This window comes from Camelina sativa, chromosome 5 (genome assembly GCF_030686135.1).
Source record: "Camelina sativa cultivar CO46 ecotype springtype chromosome 5, ASM3068613v1".
Lineage (NCBI taxonomy): Eukaryota > Viridiplantae > Streptophyta > Magnoliopsida > Brassicales > Brassicaceae > Camelina > Camelina sativa.
In genome coordinates, this window is record NC_141884.1 from 7,900,892 (window position 1) to 7,916,799 (window position 15,908).

The following is a 15,908-nucleotide window of genomic DNA, read 5'->3' on the forward strand; positions in this document are numbered from 1 at the left end:
CACACAAGTTTTCACGGATATATAACCTTTTGAAATATATATATGCGTATAATTCAGTTTCATGTCTTAAATATATTTTGGTATAAATTTGTACTTCGTTTAAGGCTTCATAAACTGTAAAAATTCATGTATTTGAACTTCCTTTCTAGTTTTTTCGTCAACAATTTGAATTTTTTTTTATTACTTATAAAAAGAGAAAATTGAATCATCAGAAATGAGTTCAAATTATGGGATTACAGAACTAATTGTTATATTTGTTTTTAATGTTAATAAATGGATTTTAGATTCTAGTACCCACTAACGTTAAAATACAATACCAAAAATATTAAAAAGAGTACGCGTGGGCCGAAAGCAACGGAGCCCTGATGCGTCTGTACACGCAGACGTTTAGATTCCTTTTCAAGTAAAACACACAAAATGTGTTGTTTTCCCAACTTCTCCATATTTTGCTTACTTAGAAATTTAACCAAGTTATCAGTATTTTAGTTAGTGTAGAAGATTCCAACTTCTCACATAGTACTAAAATTCTGAAAGAGCAAAAGTAGCTAGATGATTACATACTTGTTTTCTTCAATTCACAATTTCAAATCGCGATAGACTATATAGCAAACTGTTGTTTTTCTTTTTTTAAAATATGATTTAAAATAGATTTTAGTGATTAAAAAAAAAAAAAAACTGGAACTGATCTCAACCATGTAGTTATGTGTGCCAAACTGCAGTTACTTGTCACATAGAAAACAAAAGTAGCATACATTATTTGACAAGTCTGTCTTGGTCCAGTCCAGTGATCCAGTGTTAGTATGTTTTTGCAAAAACGAAATATCATGCATCTTGATTTTTGAATCTTGATTAGGTTCTGGTAAGTCCACAATGTTATTACGATCATACAAAGTATTTTCGCTGTATTCATTGAATTTACTTATTTAAATGTAAAATACTTTTCTGAAAAAAGGAGCATATCATTATTTGTATACAATGCATGAGAAAAAGTCATGAGACACAAGTTACGAAATATGACAAATTCACGTGTTTTCATGTCATTTTAAAAAATAAAAATTTCATAAGTTGATTTAAACTTAAATCAGTGCAAACTAATGACTTGATATTTTAATTATACAGAAAAATTTCATCATTTAATAATATCTTACAACAACAAAAATAAAACAAATGTCGATTAAAAGGTAATATAATTTCCTTAAACAGGGACTAATAAAAACGTCGATTTGGTTCTTGATATTTTCTTGCTGGTCCTATAACATATTAAGTTATTAACATATAATCGATTTTTAAACATTCACAGATTAAATATGATGCGCATTAGATCTGATTAGACTAATTGTGTAGTGACAGAAAGAAAAAAAAAGGACGACGATCCAATCGGGCTCCCCCAGTCTGCAATATCACAGACACATATAGGATAAGATAAGTCCAACACATATCATAAAGTATTTTGCTTTATATAAACTTTTTTTTAATGTAACGAATTATTAATAAAAAAAGTGTAAAAGTGTACAGATATAGAAAGTAAGCGGGGTCCGCACTCAATGCGATGAATCCATGATCATGAGATGACCTCATCTGATCTCAATAAAAACACACAACACAAAACCCCAAAAGCAAACTCTTCTTCTTCTTCTTGTGACTCTCTACGTTTCCTTCGTCTTCTTCTCTTCCCTTCCATTTTAGTATAAAGGCTAAGATCATTTCGAGTCTCTCTTCTCTCCAAAACTTAATACCTAGATACTCCATTTAATAAAACATTACCAACAAAACATCCTCAAAAGATGGCGGAGGAGTTCGATGAATCCGAGGTACTATTCTCCAATGGTTTCAGCTCTGTTCACCAACTAGATGATGAGAATAAGAGTCGTCTGTTCGGTTCCTATGGAGATCAGTGGAACAAGACGACAAGACGTATCAAGAAGACGACGGAGGACAAGGCCTCATCGAGCTCTCTCCCGGTGAATATTCCGGAGAACATGTTTCGTAGGTACGTTGAGAAAGAGGAGGAACATTTTGACGGTGAAGAAGAAATAGTTCCGCCGCATATAATGGTCGGACGGAGGATCCAAGGAGGAGGACAAATGGCGTTTTCCGTTTGTTCAGGTAGTGGAAGGACTCTTAAGGGAAGAGATCTGAGCCGGGTTCGTAATTCGGTTCTTAGGTTAACCGGGTTTTTGGAGGCTTGAACCGTTACCGGTTTGCCATTTTCTATCATCTTTTCTCTATTCTTTTTTTTTTTCTTTTTTTTTTGGCATATTACGGAAAAATTCCAGTGTTCCCGTGTTGTTTTTATTTTAAGTAAAGGTGGGGAAAATGTGAAACCAAGATTTATTTATCCCCTTCGTTCCTATTTTTTCATATTCTTTAAATTTTTCCTAAATTGTAATAGGAAACATAAGAAATTTGTGGTTAATTTTGAGAAAAAACAACAATACTTGCTAATGTGTTAGGAACTTAGAATTTATAATGCAATGCTTGCAAGTGTTTATTTTGTACTTGGTTGGAATTATGACAATGTGATGAATATATTTGAGTTGGATTTAATCGTAGTGCAAATGTGGACAAAAGCTAGCTGAACCATAAAACAGCTGTTCTGTTGTCTTGTGACTTTGTGAGAGAGAGACAGATAGAGCAGAATTTGTTGCCTGTGACATCTATCAAATCAAGGTGAAAATGTACAACATATCTGTTAACTTTATAAAAAGAATCTATAATCTAATCACACTAGTAATCACTAAATAATTAGTATTTTTTGTATTACTAGAAAGTCTAGAACAGGTATAGATTTACATGGAAACCCTAGTTTGATTTGGACTTTGTAATTATATTACCTTCATTATTATGATCACAACAAGAACTTGTCAAGAACACACTACTTTTTTCTTCGTCCACTGATTTTTTTTCTTTACTTAGGCCCATTAAGAGATAGCTAGCCCATTAAGAACCCATATTGTTTTTCCCAGAAGAACAATTGAGGGGACCTTCGAATTCGAAACCAAAACACAAAAAGTCTGTCTCTGTCTCTGTCTCACATACATTGGTAACTGTGCTCTTTGCACAGAACTGTAAGCACGCGTTCAACAAAGATCATTACTTTACTTAAAGACACTCTTAAGTTAATTCTCTCTCTCTCTCTCTTAGGGTTTAAACAACCTTGTCCTTCTCCTACCGCTAATACTGTGTAACCACGGCCCATGGCTTCACTTCTTTCCAGCTGCTCCTACAACACCGTTCCAGATTCTTCTTTCCCAATGAGTAAGATTTGCTCTGCTACTCTTCATTTTTTAGTTTCTTCTTTCCGCAATGTGTGTCTTAATAACTTTAATAACTTTACAGCTTCAACATAAAAATTTTCTTGAATTCAATATGGTCTTGTTCCTTGTGAGAGTAGAAGCTTTTCAATTTTTTTTTTTTATTTTTTTAAAAATTGCTATTTCATTGTCTCTGTTTTTTTAGGTCCTGATACAATGGAGATGCTGCCAAGAAATGGTTGGAGGATAGTTACTTGGCTTCTTACTCCAAACTTTGTATCAACCCAATGGGTGAGTTGATTTGCCTAAGATTGGAGGGGTTTAGGGAATGAAGCAACTTGGTCCGTGCTTTTAGGATAGATGTATAAAAGATTCAATGTCTATCTTCTTGTTTTCCAATATTATTTGGATTCTTGAAATTGCAATCCTTTTGTTGATGATTCTCTAATATTATATTTTTTTAATTAACTCCATTACTACAAAATTCATCATATGCATCAATCTTGTTTTTAACTTTTTCAATGACCACAATATTGCAAACACACAGATTGATATTGCTAGAGAAGTATCTCGCGTAATATAAATATATCTTAGTGTAGGATCTCTCAATGTCAATGTACATTAAGAGACTTGATAGAGCATAGAAATATTAAGGAATAAATGCGCTTGTGCTGTCTCTACTACGTGCATCGTGATCTTGAGGGACTTCCTGTGTGTTGTTGTTGTTACCGTTTCCCTTGCCTTGGCCTAGCCATGACATTGTGAGTCTTGATGGGAAAACTTTCTTGTTTGATTCTTTGTTTGGGACCTTCTTCTGGTCACTGACTGCGTGCGAGAAGCTCCTGAGTTCGTTGAGACGCTTCATCTTCTCTTTCTTCTGCTTCTTCTTATGGAAAGAGAGGAAGAACAAAGCCACCACTTTGGTGACCTTGTTTCCTGAAGAACCTGAAGAAGAAGAAGGAGATGCTTTCTTGAGTTTCAAATGCCGGTTGTGGCGTCGGGGACAGCTCTTGCTGATTCTGATTAGGAGTTTCCTACATGGCCGGAGAATCTTGTGGTTTAAGGTAACCAACGACTCGGCTCCTCGCATCTCTTGGTTAGTTTTTGCTCTGTCTGCAGCAAAAGCAGAGAGAATTTAAAGAAAAAATTATAAAATAGGCTGAGACAAAATGGTTTTGGCTAATGTATGTATGTGTCTCTTGGATTGTGGTGGCTTCTCTTTTGTAACCATGTAGTTTGTATATCCCACAGGTGGGTTTCACGTTTTGTTGTGTTAAAAGAGTCACTTAGTTTGTGGTACACCATGATTCTAAATTAGAGATTGTCAAGACTTTGTCTTTCTCTCAGCTGACTAAGTCTTCTCTACTTAATGTTAGATTTTTTGGCCATTTTTTTTCCTCAAGAAGCCAAGTCTTAAAAAGTCAAAACACCAAATGCACATATTACCGTAGCTTGCCTATGGAAGATGAGATTAGATTAAAAGATCTCACATAGATCTAAGTCTAACATATGTAACTTGGTGTGGTCCTAAACGGACGATAGGGATCATGCCACGTTAAAAGTTGACTTTAGACAACACATCGCATCAGCCTGATGAAATGTCAATCTGTGTTCATCCTAGGTTCGACTCTGTCCTACTCGGCCGATTCTAGACAAAATAGGCCTAAGATCGAAGAGTTTAGATGTGACCAATATATATTTTGGATTTCTTAGGCCGGACTAGTCTACACTACAGTAGTGTATTTAAAAGTACAGTATTTGTAGTTGAATGTACTTTTAAATAGCGATGTTGTGTTAAAAAAAAAAAAATAGCCATTGTGTGTTTGGTGCACACAAACTAAAAAAAATAAAAAAGCCATTCAAATTTTCTTTTATATTAGTGTCCTTAAAATTATCCCCTATACTACATGGATGATTTTAAAATAACTAGTTTGGTTATATTCAGCAATTATGTGAAAAATCAATAGCTCCACATGGGAATTTTTACAATACCATTGGCATATTTTATTTTGTTTGGATCCAAAACAGTGAATGATATGAACAAGTTGTTGTTAGATGACATTTCTACCTGAAATTGAAAGATAATATTGATATTGATCAGGTTGATATATGTTTTCTCTAAATTTATATAGTAAACTTACATATTTTAGAATATATATATATATAGATGATATGACAAGCTAGTAATTGGTTTTAGGTCGACATCTTCTAGTGTAAGTGTATGGTTGTGATTAAAAAACGTGTAAAAATCAATACGTTATATATTAACCGGCTAAGGGCATCTGCATTGGTGTAGGACAAATTTTGGTCCTTCAAATATATTAATCTTATTTTCAGAGTTTCTTAAGTTTGATATGAGCATTGGTGTCCCTCATAGTTGGTCCCTTGGAATTTAAATATATAAAAGTTAACTGCTATTAATCCGATCATTCAAGAGTAATTTCAAAAGTTTACCAGGTAGAATACAAAGCTGCCTTAAAAAAAGAAGAGTTGAATGACGCGATCAGTTAAACTTTGCATTAGAGAAGTCCATACCAGGGTTCTGAGCCATGAACTTCTTGAGCATATCTTGCTTCTCCATCTCATCACTCGTTGCGAGTCCCATCTGCTTTTGCCTTTGATCAAACTGTTACAACAAAAAAAAAAACAACGAGAATCAATGAGTCAATCTTGCAATACTAAAAATCTAACACAAAGAACTGATCAACAAGAAAAAGAAACCGATTAGTTTACCATTATCTTCTCAACGGTTGCACGAGTTTCAGGGTCGAGATCACCCAAGTTGCTGCTCTACGGTTCAACTTTCTGAGTGTCAGTCTCAGGTTCACCTTTCACACAATACTTCCACCACTCCATCTGGTCTTGCTTTGTCAAGAGCACTGATATCATCTTTTGATCCTCGATGTTCCAGAAGCAGTCATCAGGATTGACAGGATGGAAGAACTCTCCGTCAATGATTGGTTCTTGCGCTTTGAGACCAATTTTGATACGGTTCTTCTTGATTTCACAGGTCACAAACCCTGACTTAGTGCCTGCTGGCACCGGAACGTTAATTGTGACCTCTTGGAGATTCTGTCCCCATGAGTATTTCTCAAAATCAAGCCCATTGCCTTTGTGGGGAACTGCATCAAAACGGGGACATATGAAGTTAGTTTTGCAAAAACAGAGACTAAAGTTGTAAAAATCTAAACTTTATCCAATATCCTAGTCTTTACAAGATCAACGAATCAGGTTGTGATGTTAAAACTAAGTGTCAAGTCAAAACTAATTCAACCAAGCACTAAACAGAATCAAAGCTTAATCCAAGGCAGCTGAGGAAACAATGCTTACTTCCAATCATAACCCTAAACCAAACTTATCACCAGAGGCAAACAATCAATTACAAAATTCAAGAAAGCAAAACGAAGGTACTTACCAATGGTAGCCGGTTCTTTTTTTCTCATCCTTCGGCTTCACAACCTCCATGGGCTCCGAAAGAGCCAAGCTTTCCTTCTTGGGCTTCTCGACATCCATAGATTCCGTTGGCTTCAAAGTCTCCTTCTTTGGCTGATTTGCCTCTGCGTGACCCAATTTTCAGAAGGATAAAGGAGATCCGCCGTTGTAAACAAATCGCCTTCGACAGAGAGAGAGAAAAGAAAGACGGAGAGAAAACAATCGATTTCTCCGGTTCACTCCAACAAAACAACACCAACCTATTAAATGCGGACACGTGTTAGGAAGGACCGAGCAAAATACGTCCCTTTTGTAGGTACGTTTCTTCCGTTATTGATTGATTTTGATTTAAATTAAACATTTTAATTACGAAGGACGGACGAAGGACGGTGCGATGCACATGCTCTAAGTAACACATTCATGACAATATTATTAATATTATTTGATGTTGTGTATTAGTCATTTATTTAATCACATACGTTAAGTTTTAGAGGCTGAATATTAATTACTAAGAGACACCATTGGCAATATTTTTAACTTTAGTTCTTAAATTGTCATCCATTTTAAAAATTTGGTTTTTTTTTTGTTTGAGACATTCTCATTGCAACGCATCATGCCATCATCACAGAGTGTATACTTCTCAATAAATTTGAGGTTTTTGATAGGAATGTATCTCTCTTAATATAAGACATGGTATTTGTATTGTACGCTACTGTACAAGATGTAGGGAATTAACGAAGTGATTGTGAAAGGATAATATTAGCAATGCTTTTGTTGTGTAGTGTAACATCCTCGATCTATTTAGAGGACATCACATGCACTTCCACACCATATATTATACAACTATTTTAAATTAATGAGTCATGTCAACAGATATTTCAGAACAAATCCGTTATTCCGAATTTCCAGCTGTTATGTTAAAATTTATTATTAAGATTATGTTAACATCATACTTATCAATAGACCATAATCAAGTGATTTGTCCGAACTATAATTGTTTTATTGTTTAAGACCATGACCATCAAAAGCGATGCCGCATGGCAATTGAAAGGATGGATCAGAAGGAGTTCCTTGGTAGACTAACAGGCTAAGAACTACTCCAAAGTCAATCCCCAAAAAGTCGTCTTGGCTTTTCTGTTTCGTTTACCGTTTCTACTTCTACTCAATTAAGTGCGCAAATCAATCTCACTTTCACAAAGATAAATTTAACTCAAGTGTCACATATACAACTACCACTAGTTTTATTTAACGTTGTGTCCCTTTTTTTGGTTGAAGTTAAATGTTATCTCATAAAATGGCGTCTCTTCGTTTGATATATTTCCAATATCATTCTCTTTACACTTTTCGTTAATCAGTTGATTTTTTAAAAATGATAATAAATCAATTAAATTGTCTCTCTTCTAAATAAAATTGAATTTTAATTAAGAAATGATTTTTTATTTTTTAAAACATTAGTGACAAGGTGAAACTATAGATGGAGAAAGAGAGAGCTCATTTTACTTATATATAATATGCTTTGTTACGTCGATTAACTTGTGCATTCCTTCTTCTTATGTTATTCACTCGTATATATGATTGTTTGTTAGATTAACTTGTTCATTCATCCTTCTTTTGTTCTCTACAAACAAAAGGATAAGAAAGCTCGTGAAATTTTCTTTTGATATACAGTCTACCAATATTTTCATTCTTTTTGGGTACGTGCATGCAGGAATTTCTGGTGATCAGAATATGGCTGATCAGGACTTGCCTTCCGTTATAAACGTAGTTCTTGTAGTCAAGCTTCTAGACCATGTTGCAGCTATTCAAAACCAAAACAGTGTGAAATCGTATTTTCACCAGACTAAGGTGATATAGTGTTTTGACATACATTCAAATATGAAGTGATTATATCTCCTATGCTTTTGCCTTCAGCTGATACGACGATGAACACTAATTAAAAGATATATTTTTAAAAATAGTATTTTATTTTCTAATAATTATTTTCATAATTCAAAATATAATATAGTACTATATGTTACTATACTTATACCAAACTAATTTTTGTAGGAATTGCAATTGTTAATAGAATTTAAAATATTGCAAACCATTTGGTTTCTCAGGAAGAAAATGATAAATTCATGGAGAAAGAAACGAAGATCGAATCTAATAACCTTGCAGAAGCAGAGTTAATAGCGATGAAAGATAAGTCACGGATGGAGCATGATGAGCATACCATGAAACGTAAAATTTGTACTCAAAAACTTCGTATAGGTTCGTTTGTTCTTCAATTCACAACATGTGATCGATTTTAATAATCTCTGGTTGATCGATCTTTTTCAGGTGGAGCATGCGCTAAAACAAAAAGAGGAAACACATGAACAAGAGATGATGAAGCATTATGTGATTGATGTCTCCGACTCTGCAGCTGCTGATCATAATAAAGTACTAATAAAAGATCGACCACATAGATTCGGTGTGATTGTTGCAAACCTTTCAAATCATCATCTACTTCTATTTTGTGTGTTTTATTGTTTTTGCTTTTTTTACTTTTGCATTTTCCCAACTCTATTGTAAAATGTTAGTATCAAGGCTCCATACATGTAGCAATTCTCATAAATACAATAAATATGAACAAAATTGTGAGTTAAATTAGAAAGTGATCAAGATGCATATTTTCAAACTAGTTTTATAGAACCAAACGAACCGTACGAAGTAGATTTGGAGAGCCAGACCGACACACACGTTTAATAAATGGGCTCCGCCTTATCTTGTGCCTCTTTGACTATATTAGTGTGACATTTGATTTTCCCCAACACATACAAACAAAAAGAAGAAACTCTCAACTCCACCCTACAATCACACAACCCAACAAACCCCACTTGGACTAAATCGAAAGCTCGAGAAATCAATCTTTAGAGTGAGAGAACGAACCAATACCAAACCTTTCTTCCATTTTTTTTCTTTTCTTGTTTCCAGTGATCATCATGCCTCCTGGGTCGAAAAAAAGAAAGGCTTTGAAGAAGAAGCAGCAAGAGGAACAGGAATCCATTGGAGCTAGTGCCAACAACAAAGGCTTCAATGGTCATGGTACTCTACTCTCTTTGGTTACTGTTTTGCTTTAATTCAGGGTTATTAGTTGTTGGGATCGATATTAATTTTGGTGGGTTTAGTTGGGGTTTTTAGGGAAATTTTTGTATGTTCTCTCTCAAATGGGTTTGGTGTTAGGTAAAAGTTTCTTCCTTTTTGTCTTTTCGATTGGCTTTGATCCTACTTTATAGTGAATCTTTTTAAGGGTTCTTGTGGAGTTTTTATAAGGAATCTCTCACATGTAGTGAGATTTAAGCTAATCTCTGATTCATTTTGCTCCAAAGTTTGTGACTTTACTTTACTTTAATCAATATGACTCGTGTTTAGTTGTCTGTGTGTTGCTTCTTGATTCTTGCAATGTTCCCAAGAGAGTCTTTTATTGCGCCTTTAGCAGTTTCTTTGATCTTTATGTTAAGGGAACATTTCTGGACATGATGAACATGGAAGCCAAGATGAGAGAGAAAGTGATGGCAACCTGAGTTCTCCTGGTTCTCAGGGAAATGATGAATTTGGGGCAAGAGACCCATCTCCTTCACCTCCTCCATCATCTGGTCTGGGGAAAGTCACTGTTAAAGAGAATACAGACATTACTCGGGTAGGAGTGAAAGGTGAAGACTTTATTGCAGTTGGAAGTGGAACGGATCATGAGGAGAATGGTGTGGACAAACCACCCAATTCCTTTCCTGAAAATTTGGCTCACAATTCCAGAGAACTAGCTTCTCAAGAGGCTGGTGGTACTTCAACTTTGGAAATTGCACCTGCTGTTGAATCTGACAAGCCTGTGGGTTCTTCTTCTGCCTCAAAGGTTGTGATGGCTGACAAAAATGAGCAAGTTGAGAGCTCGACAGACTCGGATTCTGTCCAACAGAAGTCTGGTGAAACCGAAGGGAAGCGTGGACTAGAAGAAGCGAAAAAAGGTAACAACATTTCAGGATCTGCTGCAGACACAAGCAAAGAAATCAAGAGAGGGAAAGAATCTGAAGTGCCAGAATGTTCGGAAGAAAGGGTATCTTTTTCGTTCTTTCCTCCTCTACTTGAGATTATTTTCCAGTTTCCTGAATCTTTTGGACATGTCATATGCAGAGTCTTATGCCTTCTGGTCCACCAGTTGTTCGAACCTCATGGTTGAGTTGCTGCGGTTTGTTTGATGTGATGGCAGGATCTGAAAGATAATTTCAGGTTAGTTTAGCCTGTTTAGGAATCTGAGAAGCTGTTTCTTTTATAGATAAATTCTCTAAAACTGCATAACTTAAGACAGACTCTGGGCATCTGAACATCCTAGTAAGATAAGTAAGAGGGTTCGTTGACTTGAGCGGGAATTTTGGATAGTGGATGGCTCCTTAAGTATACTTAAGAGTTTCAATTATTTCTATATTCACACGTAAAACACTTCTTCAGAAGTATTTTTCCTACATTTTCCGGTCATGTTCTTGCTTTGAAGTGTTAAATTGGTTAGAAGTTAGAACCAATGACAATATTCAAGTTATCTAAAAACAACATTAATTTGGCTACCAGTGATATATATAGCAATATTAGCACTGTAGGATTCTAGTCTCTGAAACTTTGTTTGACTGACTCGGTAGCTACCTCGATGTTGTTTAAGTATTCTCTCCATTCTTCTCTAGGAATCAAGTCCATGAATATTGGTTTAATGTGTCCTAATCTTTCTTTTGATGTCATCAATGTCTCGGTGATGATGATGAAGAGCAGAAGATAAGCAGAAAAGCATAAATCAGCAAACAATGGACAGCAGAAAAGCTTAAAGAACAGCCAACAAGACAGTATTCATTGGGTCGTATATTCTTCTCTGTACATTCAAGCACTAATGTCTGTCTTTGCAACATAAATTTCTTGTGTTCATGTTTTGGAATTTTTAGATTCATGAGAACAGAACACAGTTCCTACTTTCCTACTCTTTTTCGTATATTCAACAGCACATTAATGGGCTTACCAGATACGGCCTTTTTGAGACGAAAGAATGGGCCTTATGAGTCCGTTAGCTGTTTACTTTAGGACAGCGACATTTAACGAAGCCGCTGACATTTTATGTTTCTCAGATCTGTCAGTGTCGGTGATCGACGCGGCGGCAGAGAGAATAAATAAATAAAATCTTCGAAAACACGAAAAATTAATTGTTTATTTAAAAAAGCTTCTTTTTTCTTTTTTTGACAACGGGATTTTTGGAGTTTTTAAGGCCGTAAGCTTGCTCACACGAATCAAACCCAACTAGCTTCTTTTACTAGATCCGATCCCGAAATATCCTACTTTCCTTGTTCACAAAGTTGCAATCTTTGAGGATCTTAGGCTCAACCCATTACTTCCTCTGGTAAGATTTGCCCCAATCTTTTTTTTTTTCAGCAAGCCTCATTGCTTCTGGGTACTGCTTTGAATGTATGATTCGACCACTGCTCATTGAATCTGTTTTACTAGATAATGTTTGTACTGAATTGTGATTTTTTTTGGTGTTAAATAAGTTAAATTTGATTGGATCCTTGTTTCAATTTTTTTTTAACTTTTTTCAATTGAGTGTTAAGATCCGAGGTATGTTTTAGTTTGGTCATCTAGATCTGTGACAGCTATGTGTTTCTTGCTTTGTTTTTCATATCTGCAGAGTTATCTTGTCCTCTGTGACAAGTTAAGAAATTTTTTAGCCTAAAAGCTAATGAACATATCACATATGAGTATGAACGTCTTTTACTTATTTGTTTTTGGTTAGTAAGCAGCTACTGGTTTATTGCGCCGTTGTTAACTTTACTTTGTGATTGGTTTTCAGGTGAATGTGAGTAAGGTTGCATTGGCTCGAGGAACATGGCGATGGGGAAGTATTCTCGTGTAGACGGGAAGAAATCATCAAGCTATGGGTTAACCGTTACTATTGTTCTGGTTATTTTCTTATGTTTAGTTGGGGCGTGGATGTTCACGTCTTCGTGGTCTGCCCCGGCTGATTCTGTTGACTATTCCTCAAGTGATACTGCAAAAGATGTGGAACCTGTTACTAAGAATGACTTGAGAAAAGACGAAGGCGATCGTGATCAGAAGAACTTTTCTGATGAAAAGAATGAGGAAAAAGAGGCTGTGACTGAGAACAACGAAGTGAAGAATGAGACAGAGAAATCTGCTGAGGGAAACCAGGTCGATGAGAGCTCTGGCGAGACAACTGAGGCAGTCGAGGAAAAAAAGGAGTTTGATGACAGCAATGGTGAGAAAGAGAAGAAGAATGTAAAAGAAGTAGAATCTGAAAGTGATGAAGCAAGTCAGAAAGAGAAAACGCAACTTGAAGAGAGCATTGAAGAAAACAAATCCGAGGATGGTAGTGGAAACGAAGAAAAGTCTGAAGAAAAACCAGAAGAGAATGCTAGTGAAACTGAAGAAAGCAGCACGGAGAAGAGTAACAAGGACGTCTTTCCCGCTGGTGACCAGGCTGAAATTACAAAAGAGTCGAGTACTAGAGATGGAGCTTGGTCGACCCAATTGGTTGAGTCACAGAATGAGAAGAAAGTACAAGAGTCCTCCAAGGACCAAAATAGCTATGGATGGAAAACGTGCAATGTGACTGCTGGGCCAGATTACATCCCTTGCCTTGACAACTGGCAAGTTATCAAGAAGCTTCCAACTACAATGCATTATGAACGTCATTGTCCTGAGGAATCTCCTCATTGTCTTGTGTCATTGTCCTGAGGAATCTCCTCATTGTCTTGTGTCTCTTCCTGATGGTTATAAGCGGTCCATCAAGTGGCCAAAGAGCAGGGAAAAGGTAAACTCCTTCTTTATTCAATTTTTCACCAAAGAACGACACCGTAGAAGAGACATGCTTAACAAGAGAAAGCTCTTACTCTTAACCAGTGCTGAAACTAAGATCCTAGGCTATTTCAGTATCCTCCAACAAATTCCCCTACCTCTCCTTTAAAGCTTTAGCTACCTACAGACGGATGTAAGGTCTGTTGCCGAGCTGGCAAAGTTAGAATTCCCTGCTCCACCCCTAGGCTAGTTACAAATACAAGAAGACTTTATCAATATTTAGAGAAGAACTGCTTGCGCTCCTTTAGAGGATCTGTTTTGACAGCTATTTGTTATGTAAACGCAGATCTGGTACAACAATGTTCCCCACACCAAGCTTGCAGAGATCAAGGGACATCAAAATTGGGTGAAGATGAGTGGTGAACATCTCACGTTCCCTGGTGGTGGTACTCAGTTTAAGAACGGAGCCCTTCACTACATTGATTTCATCCAACAGGTAAATTTTATTATGGCTACATAAGCTTCTCATTACTAAGCATGATAAGTATTGAATTAATTATATTGTTGCAGTCACATCCTCCTATTGCATGGGGAAATAGAACCCGTGTTATATTGGATGTCGGGTGTGGAGTTGCTAGCTTTGGGGGTTTCCTTTTTGAAAGAGACGTGCTTGCTTTGTCATTTGCTCCCAAGGATGAGCATGAGGCGCAAGTGCAATTCGCGCTGGAACGTGGTATTCCTGCAATGTTAAATGTTATGGGAACCAAAAGATTACCCTTTCCTGGTTCTGTTTTTGACCTTATCCATTGTGCTCGTTGTAGAGTCCCTTGGCATATTGAAGGTAAAAGTGTGTCCCATTGTATTCTTTTGCCTTACTTTTGTACTTTTTCACTTACTTTTTTGTTGTTGTTTGAAATGAAGGTGGTAAACTCCTTTTGGAATTGAATCGTGCTTTAAGGCCTGGTGGTTTCTTTGTCTGGTCAGCAACTCCAGTCTATAGGAAGAACGAGGAAGATTCTGGTATATGGAAAGGTTAGTTATTTGATATTTTCTTCTGTGTTTGCTCTTTGCCTCAAAATAGGCTTTTGAAAATTGATTTCTAAATTTGGAGAGGCCTTCTTTGTGTTGTAGCAATGTCGGAGCTCACAAAGGCAATGTGCTGGAAGCTGGTGACAATTAAGAAAGACAAATTGAATGAGGTTGGTGCTGCCATATACCAAAAGCCAACTTCAAATAAATGTTACAACAAGAGACCTCAAAATGAGCCACCTCTCTGCAAGGATTCCGATGATCAAAATGCAGCCTGGTAGAGTGACCTAAACCCTACGTAAATTTACTATTATTAGTAAACTAATGCAATCTGATGCTCATATGTTTAATTTTGTGGTTTAGGAATGTTCCACTTGAGGCATGTATGCATAAAGTGACAGAAGATTCATCGAAGCGAGGAGCAGTGTGGCCAAACATGTGGCCAGAAAGGCTTGAGACTGCACCTGAGTGGTTGGATTCAAAGGAAGGTGTTTATGGAAAACCTGCACAAGAGGATTTCACAGCGGACCAAGAGAAATGGAAAACTATTGTCTCAAAGTCATACCTTAATGGCATGGAAATAGATTGGTCGAATGTGAGAAATGTGATGGACATGAGAGCAGTCTATGGAGGATTTGCTGCTGCATTGAAGGATCTGAAACTATGGGTGATGAACGTGGTTCCTGTAGACGCGCCAGATACACTGCCGATCATATATGAACGTGGTTTATTTGGAATCTATCATGACTGGTGTGAATCATTCAACACTTATCCCAGAACTTATGACCTTCTCCATGCCGATCATCTTTTCTCTACCCTGAGGAAGAGGTAGATAGCATCACCGATTCTTTTTATTCTCTCTCAAATGCAGAGCTTGATGATCTGATATGATTTGATGAATCAAACCGTTTTCTTCTTTTGCATTACAGGTGCAACTTGGTGTCGGTAATGGCTGAAGTTGATCGAATTCTTAGGCCACAGGGAACTTTCATCATTAGAGACGACATGGAAACAATAGGAGAAGTTGAGAAAATGGTGAAATCCATGAAATGGAACGTTAAAGTGACACAGTCCAAAGATAATGAAGGCTTGCTTTCCATTCAAAAGTCATGGTGGCGTCCTGCAGAAACTGAGACAATCAAATCTGCAATCGCTTAAACTTTTCAGAAAGAAAAAGTAAAGCATCACTTGAATATAGTTTTCAGTAAAGTTGGTTCTTTCAGGCCTTATCAAATTCATTGAGAGATGTTGTATACGTAAAACTCTAGAACATAAGATCTCTTAAAATGTATACTTGTTTTGTTCTTATAAATTTTTTGCAGTCTCTTTCATCTTCTTATAAAATTTTTGCAGTCTGTTTTATCATTGGACTCTTGTCTATGATCTGAT

The 15,908-nt window shown here is 36.3% G+C and overlaps 6 protein-coding genes and 1 long non-coding RNA gene across 8 annotated transcripts; 5 read left to right on the forward strand and 2 right to left on the reverse strand.

Moving 5' to 3' along the window:
• Positions 1–1,588: 1,588 nt before the first annotated feature.
• Positions 1,589–2,547, forward strand: LOC104786131 (senescence regulator (Protein of unknown function, DUF584)). Its single transcript, XM_010511467.3, has one exon. The coding sequence runs from the start codon at positions 1,785–1,787 to the stop codon at positions 2,187–2,189; it is 405 nt and encodes a 134-aa protein (XP_010509769.1). The 5' UTR covers positions 1,589–1,784; the 3' UTR covers positions 2,190–2,547.
• Positions 2,548–2,941: 394 nt separating this feature from the next.
• LOC147943385 (uncharacterized) lies at positions 2,942–3,722 on the forward strand. Its single transcript, XR_015598511.1, has 2 exons — positions 2,942–3,258; positions 3,460–3,722. It is a non-coding gene; the product is annotated as an uncharacterized LOC147943385 (long non-coding RNA).
• Positions 3,723–3,787: 65 nt separating this feature from the next.
• LOC147943386 (uncharacterized) lies at positions 3,788–4,367 on the reverse strand. Its single transcript, XM_087513340.1, has one exon. The coding sequence runs from the start codon at positions 4,342–4,344 to the stop codon at positions 3,904–3,906; it is 441 nt and encodes a 146-aa protein (XP_087369466.1). The 5' UTR covers positions 4,345–4,367; the 3' UTR covers positions 3,788–3,903.
• Positions 4,368–5,651: 1,284 nt separating this feature from the next.
• On the reverse strand, positions 5,652–6,910 carry LOC104786132 (protein BOBBER 2). The gene is given in 4 exon segments (XM_010511469.3): positions 5,652–5,880; positions 5,988–6,376; positions 6,670–6,692; positions 6,694–6,910. Coding segments are annotated over 4 exon segments (609 nt in total). The 5' UTR covers positions 6,768–6,910; the 3' UTR covers positions 5,652–5,757.
• A 1,472-nt stretch (positions 6,911–8,382) lies between these two features.
• LOC104786133 (uncharacterized) lies at positions 8,383–9,321 on the forward strand. The gene is made up of 3 exons (XM_010511470.2): positions 8,383–8,531; positions 8,786–8,906; positions 9,006–9,321. The coding sequence occupies exons 1-3, from the start codon at positions 8,415–8,417 to the stop codon at positions 9,041–9,043; spliced, it is 276 nt and encodes a 91-aa protein (XP_010509772.1). The 5' UTR covers positions 8,383–8,414; the 3' UTR covers positions 9,044–9,321.
• On the forward strand, positions 9,188–11,658 carry LOC104786136 (uncharacterized). 2 transcript variants are annotated; one of them, XM_087513339.1, is made up of 4 exons: positions 9,188–9,752; positions 10,169–10,758; positions 10,836–10,931; positions 11,458–11,658. In XM_087513339.1, exons 1-3 carry the CDS (start codon positions 9,650–9,652, stop codon positions 10,923–10,925), a joined length of 783 nt encoding a protein of 260 aa, XP_087369465.1. In that variant the 5' UTR covers positions 9,188–9,649; the 3' UTR covers positions 10,926–10,931; positions 11,458–11,658. The 2 variants fall into 2 exon arrangements, with proteins under 2 accessions (XP_087369465.1, XP_010509774.1); XM_010511472.3 differs by having other exon boundaries at positions 9,301–9,752; positions 11,463–11,658.
• A 167-nt stretch (positions 11,659–11,825) lies between these two features.
• LOC104786135 (putative methyltransferase PMT25) lies at positions 11,826–15,845 on the forward strand. The gene is made up of 9 exons (XM_087513341.1): positions 11,826–12,078; positions 12,526–13,386; positions 13,418–13,506; positions 13,837–13,986; positions 14,061–14,331; positions 14,412–14,522; positions 14,622–14,796; positions 14,883–15,347; positions 15,449–15,845. The coding sequence occupies exons 2-9, from the start codon at positions 12,561–12,563 to the stop codon at positions 15,675–15,677; spliced, it is 2,316 nt and encodes a 771-aa protein (XP_087369467.1). The 5' UTR covers positions 11,826–12,078; positions 12,526–12,560; the 3' UTR covers positions 15,678–15,845.
• Positions 15,846–15,908: the final 63 nt, after the last annotated feature.